The 26,161-nt window shown below is 36.1% G+C and overlaps 1 protein-coding gene across 1 annotated transcript in view; it reads right to left on the bottom strand.

The window, feature by feature from the left end:
- LOC136035415 (uncharacterized) overlaps positions 1 to 26,161 on the bottom strand; it is a 56,934-nt gene that overhangs the window by 27,596 nt on the left and 3,177 nt on the right. The window contains exon 2 of the mRNA XM_065717208.1: positions 982 to 1,225. Coding sequence (XP_065573280.1) covers positions 982 to 1,225 — 244 coding nt within the window. The remainder of the gene's footprint in view (positions 1 to 981; positions 1,226 to 26,161) is intronic.

Genomic DNA, 26,161 nt, shown 5'->3' with positions numbered 1-26,161 from the left:
TGTAATAAAGAATGGTTGAAATTGTATTTATTTTTTAGGATATAGGAGGTGGTAGGGAGGTCTGGTTGGTTAGGGGTGGCAGGGAGAAGTGGGTGAATAGGTGGTTGGGAGGAGTGGGTGGATGGGTGGTAGTGAGGAAATAGGGTTGTTGGGAGGTATATTTTTATTATGGAAGGGGTAATGTGAAGGAGATTGATCTTTTTTGTTTTGTGTTTTTTGTGGTACATTTTTTCCTCTTTTTTGTTAGTTATTTATTATGCATTTTTTGGTGTGTTTAGACAATTTTTGCTGCACGCCAGCAAAAACGCATCTTTTTCCATCAGTGCAGCAGATGTAAAATGTAAAAAGTTATGATTATGTTTATTATTAAAGTAAATATCAGTATGTATGCATCATATGAGAGCAACTTATGTAAAATATCTAGCTTTAAACTACATAGTATCGTGCTTTAGTTAATCGGTCCTGAACACCTAGCCAATCCCATGAGGCTGTACAACGGGTGGCTGGATTGAATATTTCTCCGGACATCCGGAGGAAAGAGTATGGTAATTTACATATAAGCTACCCATACACTTCGATCCAGAGTACATTTACAATGATAGTTCAGCAGGGTTGCCAACTTGCACACTTTTCGTGTGAAATGTACTCTTTTTTACTTCAGAAGGGACGCGCGAGCGGTGGGAGCCGAAAATTTTTTTGACTTACATTCTATTTGAGCAAAAATCACTCCTCTTTGGCCTTGATTTGCACTCTTTTACACATAGGCAGTTAGCAACCCTGGAGTCCAGTTAGTTCCCAATCATCAAAGAGAGAATATACCTTTTTCGTCTCGCAATGGGGGGGGATTAAAGGATTAATAATTTACTTTTACGGCGAAAAATACTTCTCTTTAGCTCTCACGAGAGCACAAGTGATATGGCTTTTTTAAGCAGAGAAGTTCTTTGGCGAGTAATTAAATAAGAAAAAGAACAATAAATTTACCTAGATCTGGACTTGCAGAAGGGATGGCAAATAATCTTGCAAATTCATCTGCAAGACTGCTATTCAATGGGAAAAGCTTCTCAAATCGCGTCGGACTGCTGTACTCTGAGTATTCTGAAGGAGGAGATACAACTTTTGTTCTATTCACAGGAGGCGGTGTGAAAGACGTATTTGGCGGTGGTATAGTCAAATTCGGCGTTTGTACTTGATCAATTAGCCTCGAAGGACTTGTCTCTCTTAATGTCTACAATGAGAAAGAATCAGGGACGCACTTCTGTGTGAATAATGCAGAACAGAAATGCCCGAAATAGTTATTTTGACTAAAAAGAAAGCCGAAAACATAACTCTAATTAAATCCCTAGATATATATGAATCGTTAGCATTAACACTCGCTAACGCTTCTAAGGGCCATAGGTCACATATGCTTTACTGAAAATAATTTTATTTTGAGCACTGAGAAACAAAATTTCAAAACACTAACAAGAACAACGAAAAACAAACAACTAGAATCATCATAATAACCTATATTACTGAAAAGCGTAATAAAAGCAGACTGATTATTTCATGTATAATGATGTTCATTCCTAGAAGTTTCTGTAATTTTGGATTTCTTAAAGGTATTAAATAATGAAAAAAATAACTTTCTCAACTGAAAGTAAGAGGAAACATTAAAACTCAAAACGAACAAAAATCATTCTGTACATGGGGGGTTACCCCCTCCTCAATAGGCTACGCTACTCTTTACGCTGAAGTTTTTAGCACTTGTGTTTCAGGAGCCGTTCTTAAAAATAGGACAAACAGTCAAACTTTAGCGTAGGGAAAAAGGTATCGAGGAGAAAGGCAAGCAATTCAAATATGGAATTACTCCTATTCGTTTTGAGTATGAATATTGGTCTTTATTTCAGTTGAAAAATCTTTTCTGTTTTTATTTTATTTCTAATCCTTTTTCAAATAAAGCTGATAAATCTGGCTCACGCTCCATGAAAAATTCTTTCCTTCAAGGGGAACTCCAACGTGGAAAGTTCATCCAACGTAAAATTCACCTCCCCCTCCTATAAAATTAAATCCGGACAATTACCCCCTGAGAATACCCCCTGATTAAATCCGGGCAATTACCGCTAAAAATTACCCCCTCCCCCCTTCTGTAAAAGAAGATCCAGGCTTAAAAATTCTCCTTAACATACTTTCGTTTGAAAAAGATTTCAATTTCTAATCAATTTTTCGAGCATCCCCTTTCCGTGGAAATGTTTCCCAGAAATCCAAGTGACGATTTTCACCAGAAAATTCCCCCTGAACATCCCCACGTGCAAAATTGAGTAGCCAAAGAGAAATTAAGACAAATAAAAAGAATTTTGTATAGGAATTCTTCCGAATACACCCAGTCGAAAATTTCCCCTGGAAAGTATACCCCCAAAAATGTAACCTCCCAATGGAAAATTCTTCCCATGAAAACCAGCCCCGAGCAAACCCTTCCCCAAAAAATGTGTGTATGCTTCCCAATAACAAATACAAAACGTAAATAATGCACAAATCTTTAAATTAAAGACCCATCCCCAGGCGCTGTGGGGGGGTGTTTTATCTTCAAAATCATGGTTTTTGAGCTTTTCAACTATGCTGAACAAAATAGATATTTCAAAATTTTGATTGGACAAATTTGCGGATAAAATGGACGTAGTAGGGGATGGGAACTAGTTGCCCAAACATCTTTTTGGTCACTTAAAAGGGCACTAGAACTTTTAATTTCATTTTAAAGAACCCTCTTCTGAGATTCTAGGACCATTAGTTCGATACGATCACCCCTGGGGAAAAAAAGTAAATACGTATCCGTGATCTTTCTTCTGGCAAAAAAAAACAAAATTCCACATTTTTGCAGATAGGAGCTAAAAACCTCGACAGTGGGATTTTCAAAAACGCTGAATCTGAATGTGAGATTTTCATTAGTATTCTTCGATTTTTAGGGGCATGTGACCCTTTTTTTGAAAATCAGGTAAACTTTCTCAGGCTCGTATCCTTTGATGGGTAACACTTGGCCAAATGAATCTTACATATTTAGAATCAAAATACTAGGCCAATTCTTTTAATGTATCTATTGATATCAAAATTCTGTTTTTTAAAGTTTCAGTTACTACTGAGACACACTGCTCCTTGCTTACAGTTCGTTACCACGAACTGTTCGATAAAAAAGGAAATGCTAAAATACATTTTGTTCTCAATAAAGGACAGAAGACGCTAGCTCTTCAGAAGGCTTAAGGATTTTTGTTACCTTCTGTTCGTTTTATTTTTGACTTGATTATCCATTTTTTTTCCTTAATTATCCATTGTAATTTCTGTTCGTTTTATTTTTGACTTGATTATCCATTGTAATCTCTATTCGTTTTATTTTTGACTTGATTATCCATTGTAATTTATGTTTGTTTTATTTTGACTTGATTATCCATTGTAACTTCTGTTCGTTTTATTTTTGACTTGATTATCCATTTTTTTCCTTAATTATCCATTGTAATTTCTGTTCGTTTTATTTTTGACTTGATTATCCATTGTAATCTCTATTCGTTTTATTTTTGACTTGATTATCCATTGTAATTTATGTTTGTTTTATTTTGACTTGATTATCCATTGTAACTTCTGTTCGTTTTATTTTTGACTTGATTATCCATTGTAATTTCTGTTCGTTTTATGTCTCGTTCACTTATTGATAGTGATTTCTGTTTTAAATTTGAATTTTCGTATGATTTTAATTTTTCATCGTCTGTATTTTAATGCAGCTTTTTACTTTTTCCAAAAAACTACTTTTTCTAAAAAACTGCTGTTTTTTATTTTACTTCTGTAATATCTCGTCAATCAGAATCACAAGTTATAGTGATGAAGAAATCTGGTACTCCAAGGCTAGAAATTTCAACTTAATTCCCATGAGCTATTCCTTAGATTGTTGAAAAGTGCCTTTTTTCGAGATCGATTCGCATGGTGTCTTTGATTTTGTTCAGCACCATCCCAACCATCCCTAAATATTTTTAATCGAAATTTTCTTTTATTGTTTAATAAAAGGAGTATTCGTTCTTCTTTTAATACAGATCTTTATCTTTTAACGTTTCTGTTGATTTTTCTGCTTAATAATTAAGATTTTAGCTTGCCATTTGCATTTAAGATATATGTTTACTCTGAAACAAGCGATTTAGCGATAATCCAGTAGGTGTATTTTACACCCAAAAGAGATGACATTCACATTATTGGATTTATTAGCTCAGATCTATACATTCACCGAACCATAATTTTGATATTCACATTATTGGATTTATTAGCTCAGATCTATACATTCACCGAACCATAATTTTGATATTGCTTAACTTTTTATTGGAAAAGGATCTAAACTTGTTTATAAAATAGGAAAATTGTCCTTTTCCGAATAGTTTCTAACGAATATCCAAAGCAATTTCCATCTAAAAACTATTTAAACCAAATTTAAACAAGAGCTAAGAGCTCATATGACACTTGTGACGAGGCAAAAAGAGCTAAGAACAAAGAGCTCATATGGTATGATCTCTAACAAAATTCTAAGAATCAGTAGATTGATTTAAAAGGAAAATCAGAGGTTTAATGCCGGTCAGGATATAAAATAAGCGCTCTGAGTCACGATGTCCTTCTAAATATCAAAATTCGTTAAGATCCGATCACCCACTCGTAAGTTATAAATACATAATTTTTTCTAATTTTTCCTCTCCCTTTAGCACCCCAGGTGGTCGAATCCGGGAAAACGACTTTATCAAGTCAATTTGTGCAGCTCCTTAACACGCCTACCAATTTTCATCGTCCTAGCACGTCCAGAAGCACCAAACTCGCCAAATCACTGAACCCCTCCCCCCAACTCCCCCAAAGAGAGCGAATCCAGTAAGGTGACGTCAATCACGTATCAAGGACATTTGCTTATTCTATCCACCAAGCTTTATCCCGATTCCTCCACTCCAAGCGCTTTCCAAGATTTCCCCCTCCAACTCCCCCCACTGTCAAAAGATCTGGTCGGGATTTGAAATAAGAGCTCTGAGACGCGAATTCCTTCTAAATATCAAATTTCAGTAAGATCCGATAACCAATTCGTAAGATAAAAATACCCCAATTTTCACGTTTTCCAAGAATTCCGGTTTCCTCTCCAACGCCCCCCAATGTCACAGGATCTGATCAGAATTTAAAATTAGAGCTTTAAAGCACAAGATCCTTCTAAATATCAAATTTCATTAAGATCTGGTCACCCTTTCGTAAGTTACAAATACCTCAATTTTCAAATTACCCCCCCCCCCAACTCCACCAAAGAGAGCAGATCCGGTCCGGTTATGTCATTCAAGTATCTTAGACAGGTTTTTATTCTTCCCATCCAGTTTCATACTGATCTCTCCGCATTAAGTATTTTCTAAGATTTCTGGTCCCCCCCCCCCAAACTGCCCCCCAATGACACTGGATCCAGTTGAGATTTAAAATAAGAGGTTCGAGTTACGAGGTTCTTCTAAATATGAGGTTTCATGAAGATCCGATCACTCCTTCGTAAGTTAAAAATACGTCATTTTTTCTAAATTTTCAGAACTAACCCCCCCCCCCCAAAAGAGCGGATCCATTCCAATTATGTAAATCACGTATCTAAGACTTCTGCTTATTTTCCCCACCAAGTTTCATCTCGATCCCTCCAATCTAAGCGTTTTTCGTGATTTTAGTTCCCCCCACCCCAAACTCCCCCAATGTCACCAGATCCGGTTGGGGTTTAAAATAAGAGCTTTGAGACACGATACCCTTCTAAATATCAAATTTCATTGAGATCAGATCACCCGTTCGTAAGTTAAAAATACCTCATTTTTTCAAATTTTTCAGAATTAACCACCCCCTCCCCACCCACCTACCCCAAAGAGAGCGGTCCGTTCCGGTTATGTCAATTATGTATCTAGGACTTGTGCTTATTTTTCCCACCAAGTTTCATCCTGATCCCTCCACTCTAAGTGTTTTCCAAGATTTTAGGTTTCCCCCTCCCAACTCCCCCCGCATGTCACGAGATCCGGTCGAGATCCAAAATAAGAGCTCTGAGACACGATATCCTTCTACATATCAAATTTCATTGAGATCCGATCACCCGTTCGTAAGTTAAAATACCTCATTTTTTCTAATTTTTCAGAACTAACCCCCCCCAACTACCCCAAAGAGAGCGGATCCGTTCCGATTAATGCAATCATGTATCTAGGACTTGTGCTTATTTTTCCCACCAAGTTTCATCCCGATCCCTCCACTCTAAGTGTTTTCCTCAACCCAGGAGGCAGAGTGATATGACCTTTGGACAATTTTGAACAAAATGGCTGCATCAAAACCTTGATCGGATGTCTTTCAGGAAAAAAGGGCGAGAGGGGGCAGGTCGCCCTTTGATTTATTCCGATTCTTAAACTGGACACTAGAGCTTTTAACTTCCGATCAAATAGCCCCTCCGGAATTTATACGACCATTCCCTGTATATGAAGCGGATCTTTGGAAAAGATATAAACTCATTGAAGCCTTGTGGCTGTTTAGTATAGGTAACACTAAAGATTTGGCTCTGATAGAAGAAAGGTGCTAATGAGTTCCATTTCCCAATACCTCATGCACCAAATCTCAATAAAGTAAGGTTTAATCCTGGTTTCCTGTTTTTTTTTTGTTTTTTTTGTTTTGTTTTTTTAACTCGCTTCGGCTAGTAACTCGCCCGACGTTACTTGTACCTCTCCGAACAAAGCCCTCACTGATTCAGAAATTTTAGCAAAATTACACTCTCTTCCTTCTAACAAGCTTAAACTATCAGGTATTTTAACAAAACCTTTCCCATTCAAAGAATCACTTTTTTCGAAATTCCAGAGATAATACGCCAGTTTTTTTTTACAACAATAAACTTCCCAATTAAAGAATCTGAACAGATTTCGTATTTTGTTCTTCCTAAAGACTTTGATTTTTAATATTTTTATAATGAACCTTCCACATATCATGAGTCACAGTTTTTCAAAACAAAAGAGTTCTATGGTGATTTTTGTCAATAAAATTCTTCCCAATTCATGAATTTTAACAAATTCTGTATTTTCCTTCTTATAACGTGCCTAAGAGTTTCAGATTTTTATGCCCAGACCTTCTTAAATCTTAAGTTTATTTTCAAACAGTTTTTTTTTCAACTGGAAGTAAGGAGCTATATCAAAAGTTAAAACGCACAGAAATTATTATGTGCATGAAGGGGATTGCCCCCTCCTCAACACCTCACTCTTTACGCTAAGGTTTTTTAGTACTTTTAAAGAAGCTTCCTATTGTTCTAATTAAACGACCCCTTTGTTTCAGGAGTCGTTTTTTAAGTAATTGGGACAGAGTCCATCAACATGGGACTGTAGGGGGAGTCATTTTATATTCAAAGGCATAGTTATTGGGCATTTCACCCATGATGAGCAGAATGGCTATCTCAAAATTTTGATCAGACGGGTTTGGAAAAAAATGCGGGGACGGGGAAAGGTTGCCCTCCAATCTTTTTAGTCAATCAGAGAGAGCACAACAACTTTTAATTTCCGTTTGAATGAGCCCTCTTCCGATACTCTAAGACCACTAGGTCGATACGATGACCCCTGGGGGAAAAACAAATAAACACGAATCCGTGATCTTACTTCTGGCAAAAAAAAAATGCAAAATTCCACATTTTTGCAGATAGGAGCTTGAAACCACTAGAGTAGGATTTTCTAATACGCTGAATCTGATGGTTTAATTTTCATTAAGATTGTAATACTTTTATAGTTCATTACCACGGATTGCTTTATATATATATATATATATATATATATATATATATATATATATATATATATATATATATATATATATCAAACAGTTCGTGGTAACGAACTGTAGTAAGGAGCAACCCGGCTCAATAGTAAACGGAACTCTAAAAAACGGAATTTAGATGCTAAAAGATACATCAAAAGAATCAGATTTTCATGCTGATTCTAAATATATAAGTTTAATCAAATTTAGTCTTTGTCATCAAAAGTTACAAGCCTGAGAAAATTTGCCTTATTTTGGAAAATAGGGGGAGACACCCCCTAAAAGTCATAGAATCTTAACGAAAATCACACCATCGCATTCAGCGTATCAGAGAACCCTATAGCAAAAATTTCAAGCTCCTGTCTAAAAAAATGTGGAATTTCGTATTTTTTGCCAGAAGACAAATCACGGGTGCGTGTTTATTTGTTTGTTTTTTTTCCCCAGGGGTCATCGTATCGACCAAGTGGTCCTAGAATGTCGCAGGAGGGCTCATTCTAACGAAAATGAAAAGTTCTAGTGCCCTTTTTAAGTGACCAAAAAATTGGAGGGCACCTAGGCTCCCTCCCACGCTCATTTTTTCCCAAAGTCAACGCATCAAAATTTTGAGATAGCCATTTTGTTTCACATAGTCGAAAACCATAATAACTATGTCTTTAGGAATGACTTACCCCCCCATAATCCCTGGGGGAGGGGCTGCAAGTTACAAACTTTGACCAGTGTTTACATACAGTAATGGTTATTGGGAAGTGTACAGACGTTTTCAGGGGGCTTTTTTGGTTTGGGGGGTGGGGTTGAGGGGAAGGGTCTACGTGGGAGGATCTTTCCTTCGAGGAATATGTCATGGGGGAAGAAAAATTCAATGAAAAGGGCGCAGGATTTTATAACATTACTATAAAAAAAAAACAAAGAAAAAATAAACATGAAAACGTTTTTTCAATTGAAAGTAAGGAGTAGCATTGAAACGTTAAACGAACAGAGATTATTACGCATATGAGGGGTTCTAAAAATACTTTAGCATAAAGAGCAAGGTATTTAGGAGGAGATATATACCTCGCTCTTTATGCTATAGTATTTTTAGTAATTTCAACTATTTATTCTACGGCCTTTCTAATTCAGGGGTCATTCTTAGAGAATTGGGATAAAACTTACGATTTAGTGTAAAGAGCGAGGTATTGACGAGGGTACAAACCCCCTCGTATACATAATAAAAATATAAGAATATAAAAGTGTGTTACGCAAGCTGGCACGTACGCAGGGTGGGGGCCTTCGCCCCCCCCCCCCGAAACTTTGTGAAATGTTTAATTTCCCCATGGTTTCTTGGGATTTCTGGCAAAAGTAGGATATTTATTAAGAATCTAGATACATGTATGAAGCCTTTTTTGGGGGATTTTACAGCATGCCATTATCCGGTCAAGTCACTGACCAATTATTAACTCATTTTATGTCTTACTTTTTACCCTCTTTGAAGAAATTAGCAATTGTGCTACTATTTTTTTGTAAAGAGAGTTTGCTTTCCACAGCAAAATAGAATTATCCTATATATTAGGGCGTTTATCCCCCCCCCTTTCAGGATAAAGTACAGCTTTTAATGGATCAATTTTGGAAACTATCATTTTTCATCAAAATCTACGTTTTTGCAATAAAAGAACTGGCCCCCAGAGAATCCATATTGCACTGTTAACCCTAAAATTTCCCTTTCAGTGGGATATAATAGATTAATCACTGGTTCTAAATCGCTATGAACATAACCTGAGCCTAAAACATACTGTTGAGGCCTCAGTCTTCTTTCCCCCCTCCCATCCGCTACAATACTACAGGATCTGTATTTTCCGATATACCTACTTTTTGCATTACTAAATAAAAAAGTGCTACTTTATATCTGCTGTTTCTAAGGTTTTGCCCCCCCCCCCGAAAAAAATTCCTGCGTACGTGCCTGTACGTAAGTTAATTATTAAGTTACGTATATTTTTTACTAATAAAAACGTTCGTTAAAAATTAAATTCTAGTATGATTTTTAAGTAACAGAGAAATTGGAGGGCAACTAGGCCTCCTTCCCCACCCCTTATTTCTCAAAATCGTCTGATCAAAACTAAGAGAAAGCCATTTAGCCAAAAAAAGGATTAATATACAAATTTCATTTTAATAATTTATGTGCGGAGAGCCAAAATCAAACATGTATTAATTCAAAAACGTTCAGAAATTAAATAAAAAAAACTAGTTTTTTTAACTGAAAGTAAGGAGCGACATTAAAACTTGAAACGAACAGAAATTACTCCGTACATAAAATGAGTTGTCCCCTCCACAATCCCTCGCTCTTTACGCTAAAGTTTGACTCTTTGCCACAATTCTACTTTTTAAAACAATTAAAAGCTTTAGCGTAAAGAGCGAGAAATTGCGGAGGGGACAACCCATTTTATATACGGAGCAATTTCTGTTCGTTTTAAGTTTTAATGTCGCTCCTTATTTTCAGTTAAAAAAAACTTGTTTTTTTATTTAATCTATATATATAAAAATAAATTGTCTGTGTGTGTGTGTGTCTGTCGAGTGACGTCATGTTTGTGTGTCGACTGACGTCATGTTTTCGACTGACGAAATTACAGACCAGGACATCGGGACACAAATGACGACCGGGACACCGGCACATAAGGAATATAAATGACGACCAGGACACTCAAAGAGAAAGCGACCGGGACACAAGGAATGTTCGATTAGCAATCACCATCAACAAAGCACCGGGACACAAATGACGACCGGGACACAGGGAGTATAAATGACGACCAGGACATAAGTAAAAAAACTAAAAAAAACTAAAAAAAAAGGAAAAAACTACAAAAAACTAAAAAGAAAAAAAACTAAAAACTAATAAAAAAACTAAAAAAGCTAAAAAACTAAAAAAAACTAAAAAAGAAAAAAAATAAAAAAAGGAAAAAAAAATGAAAAATAAAGGAGAAAAACAAAACTAAAAAAAAATGAAAAATAAAAAAAACTAAAAAGAAAAAAAAGGGGAAAAATACAAACATTTATTTCATCATATACCATTTCAAAAACGAATGTATATACAGACCGGGACACCGGGATACAAATGACGACCGGGACACAGGGAATGTAAATGACGACCGGGACACAGGGACACAACTATAACGGGGACACCGGGGGGCACGGGGGGATATATAAATGACGACGGGGTCACAGGGAATGTTCGATTAGCAATCACCATCAACAAAACTCAAGGGCAATCATTAGAATCATGAGGTATAACTAAAAAAACTAAAAAATAAAAAAAAGACCAATTCAAAAACGAATGTATATACAGACCGGGACACCGGGACACAAATGATGACCGGGACACCGGGACACAAATGATGACCGGGACACCGGGACACAAGGAATATAAATGAGGCACGGGACACTCAAAGAGAAATCACAAACTGGGACACCCGGACACAAATGACGACCGGGACACAGGGAATATAAACGACGACCGGGACACAGGGACACAACTACAACGGGGACGCCGGGGGCACAGGGGGATATATAAATGACGACGGCGACACAGGGAATGGTCAATTAGCAATCACCATCAACAAAGCTCAAGGGCAATCACTAGAATCATGAGGTATAGATCTGAATACGGATTGTTTTCCCATGGACCATTGTATGTTGCATGTTCAAGAGTCGGTAAACCTGACAATCTATTTATATGCACAGACAATGGGACAGCGAAGAATGTTGTATATTCGCGAGTTTTGCGTAGTTAAAAACATATATATATATATATATATATATATATATATATATATATATATATATATATATATATATATATACATATATATATATATATATATATATATATATATATATATATATATATATATATATATATATATATATATATATATATATATATATATTCACAGGTGGGACATAGGTGGGACACACAACTACAATGGCGCGTAACTAATATGGCGCGTAACAACTTACGCGCGCGGGGGGGGGGGGGGGGGGGCTTGGGGGGCGCGAAGCGCCCCCACCAACTAGCTAGTATATATATAAAATCAGCTTATTATGTTGATTCCAAATATATAATATTCAATAAGCTTAATTTTACGCATCAAAAGCTCCGTGCCAGAGGAAATTTGCCTGATTTTCGAAAAAGGGAGAAAACACCCCCTAAAGCCAAGAAAACTTAATGAAAATCACACCGTCAGATTCAGTGTATACGAGAGCCCTAATGCAGAAGTTTCAAGCTTCCATCTGCAAAAATTTTGAATTTTGTTTTTTGCCAGAAGAATTATCACGGATGCGTTTCTATTTGTTTTTTGTTTTTTTTTATTTGTTTTTCCCAGCGGTGGTCGAATCGAACCAATAGCCCAAGAATATCGAGAAAGGACTAATTTGAACGGAAATTAAAAGTTCTAGGGCCCTTTCAAGTGACCCAAAAGATTGGAGGGCAACTGGCCCCCTCCCATCCACGTTTTTTTAAAGTCACCCCATCAAAATTCTGAAATATTTATTTGCTCCATGGGAAACTTTTCCACAAGATGATTCCTCCAGAAGTAATTTTCTGTGGGAGCAACTTTCTACTATGGGGTATTTGCGTGAAGAATTTTCCATGGAAGAGAATTTTCGGCATGATTTTAAAAGCAATAAGAAATTAAAGTCCTTTTCAAATGAAAGTGGGCTAAGAAAAAATTTTCATCGTTCGCAAGAAATTTTCCGGGAGTAATTTTCAGTTAGAGCGGAATTGTATGGGGGGAATTTTCCGGTTGGGGGGTATTTTATGTGGGGAGAACTTTACATGGAGGTATTTTCCGTGAGGGAAGGAAATTTTCAATGAAGAGGGGAGCTGGATTGCCCGGCATTATTTAAAAACGATCAGAAATTAAATTAGTAAACCAAGTTTTTTCCACTGTAAGTGAGGAGCAACATCAAAACTTTAAACGGACATAAAATTATTACGTATGTGAGGGGTATTGATCTCTCCTCAATACATCGCTCTTTACGCCATTTGATTAAATTGTTAATTATTCATTTCTTTGATTTATGAAATAGGAAAATGTCTTTAGGATTTGCAGTAACGACATTTTTTGAAACCATTTAATAGGCACACGATTATTTAAACAATGTTCATTATTAACCACAACAACAACAGCAGTATATCATTACCTATTTTGTTTATTACAATTTTACAGCAAAGAAAAGCTATCTAAAGTATTTCTGATTTCAGCTGTTAGAAGCATTATTTTGCTCTTTAGATGTTTTTATTGCAGCTTTTTTTGCCCCTAACTCATATTACATAGCCTAGAATGGGTGTTTTTTAGTGTGTATGTGGCAATATAAACCAAAGAAGACTAGCCTAGAAACTCTGTATAATCTACCTTCAATTTGTCAAGGAAGACAGTACCAGAGCAGGTAAACTACAGTTTGTATTTTTAAACCCGTAGACCAAATTGAAGACTATCTGATAAAATAAGTCTTGAGTTACCTTGCAGCTTTTTAAGGCAGGCTGTAAATCAAACAGTTAGTGGTAACTAACTGTAAGTAAGTAACCGAAACTCTAAAACAGAATTTTGATACCAATAGATGTATTAAAAGAATTAGCGTTTTATGCTGATTTCAAAATATGTAAATTTCATACAATTATGTCTTACCCATGAAAGGTTAAGAGCCTGAGAGACTTTGCCTGATTTTCAAAAAAAAAGGGGGAACACCCCTAAAAGTAGTAGAATCTAAATGAAAATCACACCATCAGATTCAACGTATCAGAGAGACCTAGTGTAGAGGTTTCAATCTCGTATATGAAAAAATGTGGAAAATGGTGATCGTATCGATCTAGTGGTCTTAGGATATCGATAAAGGGCTCATTTGAACAAAAATTAAAATTTCTTGTGCCACTTTTAAGTGACCAAGAAGTTGGAGGGGGGCAACTAGGCCCTCTCTGTCGCCCCTGCTTTTCTCAAAATCATTCGACCAAAATTTTGGGACAGCCATTTTGTTTAACATAGTTGACAGGCCGAATAACTATGTCTTTGGAGATGTCATGATCCCCCACAGCCCCTGGGGAAAGACCTTTAAGTTAAAAAATTTGCCCATTGTTTACGTGTAGTATTTGTTATTGGGAAGAATGTAAGCATTTTTTCGGGTAGGGAAGGGAAGTTTCCAGAGGGTGAATTTTCCAAGGGGAGTTTTTCGGGGAATTCTTCAGCAAAGTTGATAGGCCGAATAATTATGCCTTTGGAGATATTATATCCCCGCGGCAGCCACCGGGGAAAGATTTTTAAGTTATAATATTGCCCATTGCTTACGTATAGTATTTGTTATTCAGAAGTAGGAATACATTTTTCAGTTGGGGAAGGGGGAATTTTTCTGCTGGTGGAATTTTCCACGGAGAAAATTTTCCATGGGGAGGGAAGTTTCCAGGAGATGAATTTTCCAGGGAAAATTCTAGTTTGTGGCAATTTGCCAGCATTCCTATGCGAAGTTCCCCTTATGACTTGCTTTCTCTTTGCCGACTCAATTTTACACTTGGAGATGTTAAGGGTAATTGTCCGGGGTAAATTTTCACCCCGATTGAATTGTCCAGAGAATGAATACGTGGAAAGGAGGGATCTTTCCGTGGAGGTGTAGTCGGATTTTCTGGCATTATTTAAAAAAAAACGATGAAAAAATTAAATAAACAAACAAGTTTTTTCAACTGAAAGTAAGGAGCAACATTAAAACTTAAAACGAACAGAAATTATTACATAAACGAATGGGGTTGCTCCTCCACAACACCTAGCTCTTTACGCTAAAGTTTGAATTATGTCCCAATTCTTTAAGAACGACTCCTGAAACATTATTTTCGCTTAATTAGAACACTAAGAAGCTTTTTTCAAAGTACTAACAGACTCTAGCGTAAACAGCGAGGTGTTGACAAGGAGCAATCCCACTCATATACGTAATAATTTCTGGTCGTTTTAAGTTTTAATGTTGCTCCTTACTTTCAGTAGAAAAAAAAATTGTTTTTTTCTTTTTTACTTAATTGACAACAAAACACTTTCCAAGTGAAGTATTTTAACAAATGTCAAGTTTTCTTCCTTGTAATGGTACTCTATGGAAACTAGATGTAAAAACCAGATAAGTCCTGACCTGGAGCGACAATTACGTAAGTCTAAATTGAGGACTGAATCGATGCAAAAACAAACTAAGCCTAGATGGCGAATTTTGCAGTATGGGTATAGACATATTCAGAGAAAAAGAATACGCAAAAACCTGACTCGGAACAAAAACAAACTAAATCCCGACTCAGTGCAAAAGCGCGGAAAGTCCTGCCTCGGAGCAAAACAAGCAAAGTCCAAGCTGAGGAATTTTGGTGACATGGCGAAAAACAGGTCTTCCTCCACTGGCAACTTTTTAGCAGGAAGTCCGACAGGTATCACCTTGCTTAAACTGGAATTGTGCATAATTCGAGTCACAAAAATGGCCCATGCTTCCGCTTCAATATCACGTTTCCCTCTCACTGCAAATCTTTCAGCAGAAAGATAGGAATGCTGTGTTCACCGTTGTTCAACGTAGTCGAAAAATCTAATAACTATGTCTTTAAGTCTAAAATAACCCCCCACAGCCCCGGGGGAAGGGCTGAAAGTTGTGAACTTTGCCCATTGTTTACATATAGTATTTGTTATTGGAAAGAACAAAGCCATTTTTTGGGGGGAGGGGTGATTCATGTGGATATTTATGGGGAGGATCTTTCTTGGGGAGGGAAATTTCTGGGGAGTGATTATTCCAGGGGAAATATTACACAGGGGGGCTTAGAAAAAATTATTATACGAAATTCTTTTTAATTGTCTTACATTCTCTTTGCCAAATTGTTTATGTGGAGATATTCCGGGGGAATTATAAAGGGCTTTTTTCCGTGTGTTTTGTTTTCTGGGAAATAATTTCCGCAAAAGAGGGCATTTCTGGAGTGATCGAGAAACCAACTAGAAATTAAAGCCTCATTCAAATGAAAGAATGCTAATGAGAATTTTTCAGGATGAATTGTCAAAAAGCAATTTTACAGAGAGGGAGATTCTCAGCGGCGATGAAACTCTTCAGAGAGAATTTGACGGGAGGGGAGGTGCACCTTATTTCGGATGAAAATTCTATCGAGGAGTTTTCTATGAGGGGGAGGGGTGGATTTCGTAAAAGGTGAGCCAGATTTACCAGTAATATTTGAAAAACGAACATAAATCATGGCATATATGAAGGAATGCCACCTCCCCAATACCTTACTCTGTACTCTAAAGTTTGACTGTTTACTAAAATCGAGACACGGAGGCCGTTTAATTAGAACAGGAAGCTTTTTTAATTAGTGCTAATAGCTGAAGCATAAAGAGTAAGGTATTTAGGAGGGGGCAACCCTTCATATCCGGAATAAATCTGCCAAAAGTAATATACAAGTTTTATTTTAATTTTTCATGTACGATAAGCCAATTTCGAACCTGCGTTAGTTGAAAAAACGCTCAGAAACTCTACTCTTTGTCAAAACAATAAAAACTTTATTGCAAAGAGCGAGGCGCTGAGGAGGGGTCAGCCCCTTTCATTACAAAAAAAAAATTCTGATCGTTTTAACATTTAATGTCGCTCCTTAGTTTAGTTAACGAACTGTAGTAAGTAGCGACACGGCTCAATAGTAACCAAACTCTAAAAAACGGAATTTTGATACGAATAGTTACATCAAAAGAATTGCATTTTAATACTAATTTCAAATATACAAGTTTCATTAAGTTTAGTCTTACCCATCAAAAGTTACGAGACTGAGGAAATTTGCCACATTTTAGAAATAGGAGAAAACACCCCTCAAAAGTCATAGAATCTTATGTCCTGGTCGTCATTTATACTCCCTGTGTCCCGATCGTCATTTGTGTCGACATAAGTAAAAACTGTAGAAGTTTCAAGCTCATATCTACATAAATGTGGAATTTTGTATTTTTTGCCACAAGACAGATCACAGATGCTCGTTTATTTGTTGTTGTTTTTTTACAGGAGTGATCGTATCGAACCATTGGTCCTAGAACGTTGCAAGAGGGCTCATTCTAACGGAAATTAATAGTTCTAGTCTCCTTTTTTAATGGCCTAAAAATTGGAGGGCACCTAGGCCCCCTCCCACGCTCATTTTTTCCCAAAGTCCCCAGATGAAAATTCTAAAATAGCCATTTTATTAAGTATAGTCAAGAAAGCTGATAACTATGTCTTTGGGGACGACTTACTTCCCCATTGTCCCCGTGGGAGGGGCTACAAGTTACAAACTTTGACCAGTGTTTACACATAGTAATGGCTATTGGGAAGTGTACAGACACTTTCATGGGGATTGTTTTGGTTGGGGGGATGGGTTGAGGGGAGGGGGTTATTCTGGGGGAACTTTCCATGGAGGAATTTGTCATGGAGGAACAGAATTTCCACGAAGGAGGCGCAGGATTTTCTGAATTTTTTTTTAAGAGTAATGAAAAAATAAATATGAAAAAGCTTCTTCAACTGAAAGTAAGGAGCAGCATTAAAACTTGAAACGAACAGAAATTATTATGCACATGATGGGGTTCACCTCCTCCCAATATCTCGCTCTTTACACTAAAGTAGTTATATTGATTTCAACTATTCTACGGGTTTTGTGATTAAGCGGTTATTGTTAACGAATTGGGACAAAGTTTAAGCTTTAGTGTAAAGAGCGAGGTATTGACGAGGGGGCGAATCCCCTCATATACGTAATACAAACATACGAATTTAGAAGTTCGTTACGTAAGTTAATTCGTAAGTAACGTGTATTTTTTACTAATAAAAACGTTCGTAAAATTAAAAGTTCTAGTTTCCCCTTTAAGTAACCATAAAATTGGAGGGTAACTAGGCCTACTCCCCTGCTGCTTTTTTCTCAAAATCGTCCAATCAAAACTATGAGAAAAGCCATTTAGTCAAAAAACAAATTAATATCCAAATTTCCTTTTAATTATTCATGTGAAGAGAGTCAAAATCAAAACATGCATTAATTCGAAAAAGTCCAGAAATTTAATAAAAAAACAAGTTTTTTAACTGAAAGTAAGGAGCGACATTAAAACTTAAAACGAAAAGAAATTACTCCGTATATGAAAGGGGTGGTTCCCTCCTCAACACCCCGCTCTTTATGCTAAAGTTTTTTACTGTTTTAAAAAGTAGAGTTGAGAGAAAGAGTCAAACTTTAGCATAAAGAGCAGGGCGTTGAGGAGGAAACAGCCCCTTTCATATACGGAGTAATTCCTGTTCGTTTTAAGTTTTAATGTCGCTCATTACTTTCAGTTAAAAGAACTTGTTTTTTTATTTAATCCACAAACAGAGGGATATGACATAAACCTGCTGAACTCTTGATTTAATAGGAAACCAGTTGCTGATCTTATTTTCTACCTTAACTGTAGCGTTGATATACCGCTAATCACTTTAATGTATTCTTTTGGCATACCATACAAGGATAAGACCTTCGCTAAAACTCTTCTATCAACAGAATCCAACGCTTGCTCATAGTCTATAAGACTGAGGACTAAAGGTGTTTGATTACTCATGAGCTTCTCAATTACTAACTTAAGAGTGGAAATTTGGTCGACACATCTTCTACTCTTCCTAAAACGCACTGCTCTTCTCTTAAAAACTTTGTCTACAACATCTCTCAGTCTAAAAAGTATCATGTTACTAAGTAATTTTCTACCTACAGAGACCAGACTAATCCCTTGATAATTACCACACTCACTCTTATCACCTTTCTTATATAATGGTTAAATTAGGGTGTTCCTAAAATCGCTAGGTACTTCCCTTTTTCAATAATCATATTCATAATCTTAGTAACTTATTTCTGACCTCAGAGTCACCATATTTAAGAAACTTATTTACCATACTTTTAGCACCCGGGGCCTTATTAATTTTGAATCCTTTTAGTACTGTCACTAATTCTTCCTCACAAAACAAATCTTCCTTCACACCCAAGGTATCAGAAAATTTTTCATTTTTCTTTATGTCTTTGCCTGCAACTCTATTCCGGTTTGACACACTCTCAAAATATTCTGCCCATCTCTCTTTTACTCTTCCCTTGTCACTTAGTTGTCGCCCCAATCCTATCTTTAACTGGGTCGGTTCCGGATTGACTACTCTCTCTTTATTTATTAACATGCAAATACAATATTTTTCTATTATGCCGTCTAGCTGCATCTTCCAGATCTTCGGCAATTTTATCCATGGTCTCCACTTCATACCACCTTAGTTCATATTTTAATGCCTAGCTCCGTTCCTAACTTTCTTCCCCAACTTCCTAACATTTTTCGTCAAAACCCCTTTTTTAAATAAAAAAAAAACTGTCAATGGTTTATATCGTATTAACAGTTAATTTTGTCACGCAAATTAAAAACAGTAGAAGGCTCCTTCGCGTCATTACCATTCTTTAAAAATAACCAATTCGGTCGCATACACTATCATGTTGAGAAAAGCATTTGTCTTCCAAACGAACACGTGCTATCATGATATTGTAATAACGACATGCTTTTTCATCTTTTTTTTTAAGAATTGAATCATTTCTGAGCAAGAAGTTATCAACAATGCTTGTCAGAACTTGATTCTGAAACTTGAGTCTAATGAGGGGCTAGACACCTCATACCTATGTATCCCGATTAAAAAAAGAAGATAAACATAGATTGATTTTCATACAAAGTTTATTATTAGTTCTAGCATAAATAAATTTTAAGAAAAATATCAAGTATTCAGTTGTGTGAATTCACAAAAGAACAGGAGGACAAAATGTTTTTCAAAAATCTAGGGCGGATTCTAAGTGCATTTATTTTTCAATGAAAATACCAAAAAGGGCAATTTTCATTAACAATATCAAAAAAGGTTTTCTTAAAAGTCTAGGGAGGGAGAAATGCCTACCCCATCTGGCGCCTGCAAGTATTTGTAGACTGAATACAGTTAGGGAACATGGTGATTCTGAATCACTAAAAAACTGTTTAAACTTTTAAACCTTTTAATTAGTTGAAAGAGGCAAACTAAAACCCAGTGGGGGTTAAGTTATCGTGCTGAGTTAGACATATTGCATTAAGCCTTGCTTATTTTCTGATATGTACGAATAGAACCACGAGTTATCACTAATATTTTTCAAAACTTGATTTAACTCTAACAAGCTGCAAGAGATATTTAAGTATCATGATTTTGAAATATAGAGGGCTAGATAAAAAAAAAGATGGGGCTGATTCTATACAAATCATTATATTTTGTTGAAACTAAATTGAATTTTAAAAAATTTAACATTAATAAATGAAATCACTTGCACATTAGTTAGAAACTTACAAAAGATGCTTAAACGTGCAAACCATTTGATTAGTTAAAGCTATTGAAATGAGCCCAGCGGATGTCCAGGGGGTGAGTAGGCTAAGCTTGCCACACATAGAAACTCTAAGCATGAGAATCTATAGGGGGTTGCAAATAAAGGGAGCTAATCTTTACACCAGACGAATTATAAATATAATTACTAATGAACAGAAAAAGACAGAGTTTAAGCAAAAGTGAAGACTTTTTACCAGCTATCGCATTTTTTTATGTCTCACTCTCTCCTCTTATTCAGAATTTGAGGTCAACTTGACCCCCACCCCCAGCATTCCCTAAAAGTTTCAACTCTATCCCCAATCCATTCCCGAGACATAATTTTTAACTTGAAATCTCGGGTGCACATAGCACCCGTCACCTACAGCCCCAGACACCCGACAAAAATTTTCAAACACCTGTTTCGTTCACAATTGTCGAGAGGTTCAACAGATTTGTCCCCAGAGATGATGCAACCCCATAGTCCTTGGGACGAAACCTGTAAATCATAAGTTATCCATTGTTCAAACATAGGTTTTATAGTAGTAAAGGGGGAGGGGCATGTTTGACAATGAGTGTCCATTTAGCTACTTTTAGAAAGCATTTTCTGAGCCAAAACATATTTTTTGTTTGTTTGGGGGGCTTAGGGGCCCCGGAAATGGGTCAAAACTTTTTGTTCTTAAAGAGTTGTATTTCTAGTGAGCTCCTGCGGATCGTTCCCGAAGCCAAGATTCTCAGAGTTTTCCCCCGGAGTTTGTTGATTTACTTAGATACGCGAATCGTTTCAAGAGTACACCCTTGAGAAACTCTGGGAGTCTTGACCTAGAGAATCATCCTTAAGATCTCCTAGCTGATCGGACAACCAACACAAAATACGGTCGTTTTTCTGCTAAAACTCATCTATGAATAAAGGGTGGTTTATATAATTACGGGTCATTGCCCTTTGGGATTTAAGGGTGATGTCATCCCCAGAGAAATACTTATTAGACCTTTCGACCTTTTGATCGAAATGATTGCCTCAAGATTCTGATCCATTACCAAGGGGAAGAAGGGAGGTCATGACGGAGTCAAGTGATTGAAAAGGGCACGCAGGGAAGGCTGATTGCCCTCTAATCACTTTCAACCCTTTAACTGAACTTTTGAGATTTCCGTTTCTAATCGAATGAGCCGCCTCGCAAGCTTCTACAAATGCAACATCTATTACAAAGTGGCTAGGAGAAAATAGTTGTTTTTCTGGCCCTTTGTCGGTCCTCGTCTTCAGAGGATTCAATATTTTTGATTTTGCCTTCTCCAGTGCAGTCTCCTTGGTCCATGGATATAAAAATATAAGATTTGGAGGTGTTTGATGAAAAAGTTATTGAGGCACTTTTTTAGTAGGGTAGCGTTCTTTCAATTTTTTTCCTGTACAGTTAGTTAGTGCCAAATAAACCCTAAAGACTGACCCTTGTTTTTAAAAGGAAAATTTGAATTGTTACACAAATCAAAACAGTATTAAAGTTGTTGCAGGGGTAAAATTTAAGAAATTACGCTGTCAAATGTATGAATTTTCATAAGCAAAATTCGGAGATAACCAAAAGTTGGTAAAAATAGGGGTAGATGATATCCTAAGATAGGTTGGTCGATCCAAACTTAAAAGGAACAAAAATTATTATGTGCATAAAGGGGTTTATCCCATCCTTAACACCTCGATCTTTAGCTAAAGCTTTTTCGAACTTACAAAAAATCTTATTATTCTAATTAAACAGCCCTCATGTTTCAGGAATCGTACTTACAGGATTGTAGCAGAAAATCAAAATAGAGCGTAAAGAGCAAGATATTAATCAGAGTACAACTCCCCTCATATACGTAATAATCTCTGTTCGTTTTCAGTTTTGATTTTACTCCTTACTTTCAGTTGAAAAAAAAAGTTTTTTTATTTAATCTCTGATCGTTTTTAAATAATGCATGGAAATCCGGCTTTCCCCTCATGGATAATTAACCCCTCCTCCCATTGAAAAGTCCCCACATAGAAAATAATTCCCACATAAAACACTCCCCCTCCGGCCATGAATATTACCCCCAGGCAATTCAGAAAATTTTCCCAGGAAATTTTCTTGTGGACGATTCCGGATGAAACATTTTTCTTAATACACTTTCATTTGAAGAAGACTTTAATTTTTGTTTTATTTTTAAAATTATGTCGTAAATACCCTTCTCCGTGGAAAAGTTTCCCCACTAATACCCTCGCCCCCTTGTAGAAAGTTGCTCACACAGAAAATTCCTTCTGGAGAATGTAACCCACAGAAAGCTTCCCCGTGGAGAACTTCTCCCATGGAAAATCACTCCTCCTACAGAGATACTCTAGATAATCTCCAGCTGGTAAAAATGCGCCGGGACAGTTCCCCTCAACATATTCACATGTAACATTGAGTCGGCAAAAAGAAAGCAAAAACAAATAATTTTGTATATGAATTCTGGCGAATTCCCCCAGTGTGAAATTTTTCCCTGGAAAGTTCCCCCGGAAACTTTCTTCCCCGCGAAAAATTCTCCCCGTGGAAAATCTCACCAGTATAAAATTAACCCCCTCCCTCCCCCCCCAAAAAAAATGTCTGTATACTTCCCAATAACAAATACTATACGTAAACAATGGGAGAATTTTATGACTTACAGAACCTTTCCCAAGGGCTTTGGGGGGGAGAGGGGCATGTTATCCTCAAATGCATAGTTACTCGACTTTTCAACTATGCTGAAAAAAATGTCTATTTCAAAATTTTGACGGGGCAACTTTGAGGAGAACTGGGGGGTGGGAGGGGGGCTAGTCGCCCTCCAATTTTTTGGTCACTTAAAAAGGCACTATAACTTTTAATTTCAGTTCAAACGAGCCATGTCCAGATATCTAGGGCTTTTGGTTTGATATGATCACCCCTTGGAAAAAAACAAATAAACAAAAAAAAGAAATAAGCAGGCATCCATGATCTTTCTTCTGGTAACAAAAATAGGCGAAATTCCACAATTTTGCAGACGAGAGCTTGAAACTTCTAAAATAGGATTTTCGGATACACTGAACCTGGTAGTGTGATTTTCATTAAGTTCCATGACTTTTAGTGGTGTTTCTTCCGTTTTTGCAAAGTTAGGTAAATTTTCTCAGGCTCGTTGCTTTTGATGTATAACACTAAACTTAATAAATCTTATATATTTGGAATTAGCATTATAAGCCGATTCTTTTGATATGCATATATTGATATAATTTTTTTTTTTTTTTTTTTTTTTTTAGAGTTTCGGTTACGATTGAGCCCCTACGCTCTCTAAAGATTTAGAACTTATACTTCTCGTGATTTTCATTAAGAAATGGAAGTCTTCTTTCACGTAATAGTTCTAAAACAGTCTTTCTGAAACATGCTTTTACTTCAACTACAAATCAAGCAATAAATAGCACAAATCAAGAATTTAAGCAAATAAACAAAAGTCGCTTTTGTGAACGAAAATCCGATACTTAGGCCTTCTTGTATAAAGACTGCAAATATATTACACATGCACAGCATTTTACTATGAACATACAATCTTTGTAGTCAGAAATATGTAAGTTACCAATAATCTTTATGGAAGGCAGCTATTTAAATAGCTTTTTTTATTATTTATTACGTTTTTATTTTATATATATATATACATATATATATATATATATATATATATATATATATATATATATATATATATATATATATATATCTATATTTATACATATATCCCATGAACTCCCATGGACAGTATACACACAGTGCACAGTAAACAACTTGTACACATATATATATAATATTTATTATTGTTATATATTTTTTATTATTTATAGTTGTTTTTTTTTGTTTTTTCTTAATTACGATAGATTTTTGGAAGACTCAAACGGCATAGGCTCTGAAGCAAAAGCTGTCTATTCAAAGTTACACACAATAATATACACACAGTACACAGTATACAACTTACACATATATATATTATATATATATAATATTTATTACTGTTATATTATTTTTTTATTATTTATAGTTGTTTTTTTTACTTATTTTTCTTAATTACGATAGATTTTGGGAAGACTCAAACGGCATAGGCTCTGAAGCAAAAGCTGTAGGTTAAATTATTTTCACAAAAAATAAATTTGCAATTAAATTTTGAGTGTGTCCCTTTATAACCCCCTTTTAAGCACCATTACACGGACAACAGTGTCAATCAGCTCGTAGTAAGGAGCGACTCGGCCCAAAAGTAACTGAAACTTTAAAAAAGAGAGTTTTCATAGGAACTGGATGGGGTTGTGACAACATAATAAATTTCATAAAAAGAGTGGACTTATTAGGCTGATTATAAGTATATAAGATTCATTTAGTTTAATAGCACCCGTCAAAAGTTACGAGCCTGAGACAATTTACTTTATTTTGAAAAAATGGGGGAGACACCCCGATATTTCTAGGTCATTGGCGTTCAGTAATCCCAATAAAAATCACCATCAGATTCAGCATGCCAGAGAATCCTACTATAGAGACTTCAAGTTCTGATCTGCAAAAATGTGAAATTTGGAATTTTTTGCCAGAAAAAGGTCACGGATGTGTTCTTATTTTTCAATTTTTTGTTATGTTTCTTTCCTCAGGGGTGATCGTATTGAACTAATGTTCCTAGAAGATTGGGAAATGGCTCATTTGCAGAAATAAGAAGTTTTAGTTCCCTTTTCAAGTGACCAAAAAAATTGCAGGGCAGCTAGCACTCCTTCCACGGCCCTTTTTTCTGCCAAGACATTTGAACAAAATTTGAGATAGCTGCTTGATTCAACATAGTTGGAACGTCCAATAACTCTGTCTTTTGGGGTTACAAAATCCCACATCACTCCAGGGAAAGGGCTGTAAGCCCGTTGTCCACATATAGTGCCTAGTATTGGGAAATATTTACAGAAGGTTTCTTTGGGGAATCTATTTTGATGGGGAGGTGATTTTTCATGGGGAGAATTTAACACGATGGGTATTACGAAAGAAATTTTACATAGAAGGGGGGGGGATTTCTATGAGGATTTGAAAAACGGTCAGAAATTAAATAAAAGAAACAATTTTTTTCAACTGTATTTAAGGAGCAACTTTAAAACTTGTAATGAACAGAATTTGTTCCGTATATGAGGGGGACTACCCCCTTTTCAAACCTCAGGTTTTGCGCTAAGTTTGACTGTTTGTCATAATTCTTTAAGAAAGACTGCTTGAACACATAGGCTGTTGAATTTTAATGAGAACTATTTGAAAAGTACCTTAAGACTTCAGTGTAAAGACCGAGGATAAAGGAAGAGGCCCTTCCTCACACACGGAATAATTACTGTTCATTTTAAGTTTTAATGTTGATCCTTACTTTCAGGTGAAATGAAAAACTTTTTTGTGTTTTTATTTAATCTCGCGAAAAATAAATATAAAGACGGGTTTGGATAAACATTACTATAAACATTACTTTTGTTAAGTAATTTTTTGTCCATAATTTGCGTAGCATGACAACAGGCAAGATGTTAAGTGTGGAGCAGTCTGTCTAGGTTTTTTCGGGGGTGGGGGGAGGTTACAAAACAACTTTGAAAACGTATCAAAAATTTGTTGATATGCATTTTTGTTACGTTTTTACGAGTGGAACAAAATATTTCGGGGTGGGGGTTTAATTCCGTATCTCCCCTGGATACGGCCTTTTAAGAACTGTTACAGTATTCAGTTGAACGGACCCCTTTCCATACGGTGTAGCCAGGAAAAAAAAGATAAAAAAAACAATATAGCATTAAAGGGATACGGTTCTTTTCTTAAGCAAAGCTAGAGTACTGCTGCTGCTATATTTCACTTAGAGGGAGAAACCTATGTTTTTATGTCTATTAATATTTACTAGCTTTAAAGTCACTAGCTAGGAACAAACTGAATAAGAAAAGTGCAAAGTTTTGACTTCATACCAAAAACTCTTCCCAATATATTGCAGATGTGCCATTTCAATAACGTAAATGCACATGGTGCTTTTCAATATGCCTCTCCCCCTCCAAAAAGTCAAGATTTGAAACCGACTTGACTCTCCAAAA

Source organism: Artemia franciscana, chromosome 14 (genome assembly GCF_032884065.1).
Source record: "Artemia franciscana chromosome 14, ASM3288406v1, whole genome shotgun sequence".
NCBI lineage: Eukaryota > Metazoa > Arthropoda > Branchiopoda > Anostraca > Artemiidae > Artemia > Artemia franciscana.
The sequence above is the reverse complement of the archived record's forward strand: the minus strand, read 5'-3'. Positions and strand labels throughout refer to the sequence as shown.